The sequence below is a fragment of the Rhinolophus hipposideros genome (genome assembly GCF_964194185.1).
Source record: "Rhinolophus hipposideros genome assembly, chromosome: 16".
In the NCBI taxonomy this organism is placed as follows: domain Eukaryota; kingdom Metazoa; phylum Chordata; class Mammalia; order Chiroptera; family Rhinolophidae; genus Rhinolophus; species Rhinolophus hipposideros.
In genome coordinates, this window is record NC_138062.1 from 21,659,524 (window position 1) to 21,663,625 (window position 4,102).

The following is a 4,102-nucleotide window of genomic DNA, read 5'->3' on the forward strand; positions in this document are numbered from 1 at the left end:
TAAGTTATTTCGATTGTGTTTTGGATTGGAAGTTGGGAAAAGAAATGGATACAAGGAAAAAAATCCTCTTGGATCTGAATTTTCTGAGAAGTAATCTATATTGCAGGATCATGAAAGTTTGACTCTTGATTATTCTGGTAGCTATATTTATTAAGAAAAATACAGATTTATAAAAATCTTGAAAACATAAGACACAGACCATTTTAAAGACGTAACAAACCTAAATCTTGCTATCTGTTGTTTTATTTTGTCTTAATGCACTTTTATTTAATTTTGCTTAGCTATTTGAAAGATTATATTACTCTAGTCAGAAGCTGTGTTTTAGAACTCAGCTGGGTCACAGAAACTTTCTCACCACTCCATTCTAATTTGCAGTTTTGCTATAATAAAAGCCCTAAATATATTGCTACTGTCTAGACGTTTTATCTGAAACAAGTGTCCTTTATAGTCTCAGAGGACTTTGCTATTTTATTTCCAGTAAATCAAAGTCTGTGAAGAGCTTCTGTTCTTATTAAGGCATACCCTTCACAGTCCAGTGATTACCAACAGCGGCAAGCCACTGACAGACCATTTACATATAAGTGATGGCTTCCATCAGGTAGTTGGCTCAGAAACACAATGGACATTTACAGCATCTCCAATATTTCTTGTTCTTTGATGAGCACCAAGTGCCAATTTTTATATAGAAACTAACTATTGAAAAGTGTAGGCCTCTGTTCCCTGACCTTACTCTGTCTTCTACAGCTCTAGAGTAACTTAATGTCACTGAACTTAATGTAGGATCATACCTCAAAAGACATTCAGTAGCCCTACTACAGTTTGCTAAAAATATCAAAAATACCGGTCAAATATAGGAAGCATGAGACAAGAACAATTAAGTTTTATTAAAAGAAAAAAAACTTCATTGTTGTTCCCCTAATTGTCAGAATCATAACTTAATTTTTGTTTTATTTTGTAAGGTGATTTTTTTTCCACAGTTTTATATTGTTTTCTCTTATAAATATGTTCGCCATCTCTTTAGGAAATCCTGTATTTCAGTTGGTAAGTGCCTTCCATTATAACTCTATGCTTTTGCTCCCAATTTCTTTAAACAGTGGTGGCAGAAATTTCATCAAATTTTTATTCTAAAAATGCTATAAAAAGAAGTAGGCTGATGATCTGTTACATGCTGTGACTCAACTCATGTGTGATTCTTTTTCTTTTTAATTGTGCTATATAGCTTTCTTCAATATTTAAATAAATAAAAAACTTTTCTTTTAAAAATGAAACTCTTTCAATTATCAATAGGGAGAATATGAATAATTCAATTGCTGTAAGCTAACCTCTACATTATAGCTAGTAATCACTTTTTTCCCCCTATCAAATATTTTACTGCTAACATTTTCTTGTCAGAGTATCAGCATGTTTTTTAATCCAACTTGGTTTTGGTTTTGGTGAGGTCCTGACTTAACATGATTCTTGCAATTGGTTTTTCTAAAGATTTCATTCTAATAACTTCCATATGCATTCTACAGTAAAGTCCGTTGCATGAAGTAGCCTGAGAGAGATTTTTTTAAAACCAAGGAGTAAATTACTAAAGTAATAGATCCAGGGTAAGAACTGTAAAAATGGAACACTTGTCAGGTAGTCCCTGCTTCTATTCATATCTAGTTTCTATGCTATGCTTACATTCTGTCCATTCAACCATTGCTCCTTCACTTATATTCCAAGCCCACTCATAGAAAGAGGGAGTGAGAAGGGGAGGGAGGGATAATGGATGGATAAGGGATAAAATTAGAGATTCTTAAGAAACTCATGTTAGCCACGGTGCTCCAATCCTTTCTGAACTAAGGCAGGTAATCATTAATAATGTATATTGACTCTTGTTTTTCACCTTAAAGCAAACAATGAGAATGGGGAAAAATAATACTATGCATACACTGATAAAATCATACAGTTTAGAGCATATTTTGAGAAACCATTTCCAAAACAATTTAAGTGAGTTTTTAAAAATAAGAATCTTAAAGTTTCTTTATGACATTTATTGGTAATGGAACAAAATGAATTTAAGTCCAGTGAAAGGAATGCTCACCACTATGTGGTTTCAACTTTAAAAAACAGATGTTTTTTTATGAAGAATATCCAATGAATGGTTCATTCAAAGATAGTTAGAATAGAAATTACTGACTGACTTGTCGAAGACTTTCTTTGGATATGCAAAGATGCTTGTCTTTTTTCCTGTTGATACCGAATTAATCCATGGCCAATGTTAACTTATCTTTTTGGGTAGATAGGTTCCACTCTTAAGATAACAACATTATATTGAAAACATTATTCTACTTCTCAAGATATATAATCTTGTTTCATTTTCCTTTCTCTCATAGATCTGCACACTAAATTCCCAACAATCCGGATGTTAGCTCTTTTCAGTATTGGATGTCCATTCACTGTAAGATGAAATACATAATTACATTAATAAATTTTCATTTAACATGAGAGAATGTATCATGCTTTTAACATCATAGAATATTATAGGAAATCAATTATGGTTGTACTAAAACATACAAAAGATTTGACTTGGGCACACCTCCTTTAGGTGTCCTGCATTACATTTCATATCATGCCAAGAAACTCAAAGGGAGTTATTGTTGGACCAAAGAGTTGAGAGAGGGGATGGCAGAACTTGGAGTCCACCAATATATTGTATGCTTGAAATAAATTAGATATAACACGTTTACCGGAAAAACAGCAGTATTGAATTTTTTTTGCATTACAATATAATCAATTCTGATACTGATATTCAAATCAATATAAACCACTATTTATTCAAATAGATTGCTTGTACTTGATTCATCTTTATGTATAAAATGACTTTCCAAATAAGAAATAAAAGCCAAGATTTATGGTGGCTACCATTATACACAGCAGTAATTTACAGATAGGGTAGTATATTTTGGGGGAGTACGTTAAATTTTGCTAATTTACAGAAAGGATAGTATATTTTTGTGAGTATGTTAAATATTTTGTTATATTTAATAACAACTTACAGTTGTTATTAAACAAAATCATAACCAACAGCCAAAAAAAAACAGTTAAAATTATGAGAAGAACCATCTGCATTACTAGAAGGAAAAGAATAACTTGAATTGAAAAAAGAAGCAGGGCATTGCTGCTATTTTGATTTTTATATTGTCATTAGACAAAGAAGTAGGCTTGTAATAACAAAACTAAATTAGACTACAGAGTATTTATAAAATAGTTAGTATTAGTAATTAATATTGCAAATGGGATCATAAGAAGACAACCACCAGTTGGTGTCCTGATCTAATAGTTATACAAGATAAGCATGTTAGTCCTAAAGATGAGCTCTTAGGATAAAATTATTAGCATCTTAGTTCTAAAGATGAGTTCTTAGGATAAAATTATTTCCTACTGTGAATGTCTTTTGGATAATGTGTAATATCAAACATACATTTTATCAGAGAGAAGAAAATTGAAATATAAGATTACTCAAAGTAGGTAAAATAGAAGGAAAATCAAATACAATGGTCCAAGATCTTGTTCTTACATATTTTTGAGTGAATCCAGATTTAACATTCATAGTTTCCTTACTTTTCAAATGGGGATTATATCTATCTTGTCTAGTTGTTGAAAAGATCCAAAAAACATATATCAAAAGATATATGTGTAAAAATAATGTATTAATATAGACTCATCAATTGTAATAAATATACCACACTAACGCAAGATGGTAATAATAGGGAGCAGGAGGAGGGGGTAGCAGGTGAAGGGGTTTATGGGGACATTCTCTACTTTCCACCAATATTCCTGCAAACCTAAAACTCCTCAAACAATAGTGTATTATTTAATTAAAAAGATATGTGTCTGACACATTATAAGTATTCATAATATAATTGCTATGTTATTTACATTATGTACTTACATGTAGGCTTTATAAAGAAATTTTACGAATAATTGTGTGAGATAATAGAAAAATATATACTGATCTCTGTCCCCAGTTCCTGTCACAGACCTCCTAGAACCCTTGTCATCTCCTCAGTGACAAGAGCACTGGAAACATCTCTTGTTCTAACATTTGGTCTTTGACCCCGTCCCTGATACA

General features: G+C 31.5%; 1 protein-coding gene across 1 annotated transcript in view; it reads right to left on the minus strand.

The window, feature by feature from the left end:
• Window positions 1-2,322: 2,322 nt before the first annotated feature.
• Window positions 2,323-4,102, minus strand: part of IQCM (IQ motif containing M) — a gene marked incomplete at both ends in the record, with an annotated part of 244,370 nt that continues 242,590 nt past the window's right edge. Inside the window, one exon of the mRNA XM_081077357.1 lies at window positions 2,323-2,426. Coding sequence (XP_080933483.1) covers window positions 2,323-2,426 — 104 coding nt within the window. The remainder of the gene's footprint in view (window positions 2,427-4,102) is intronic.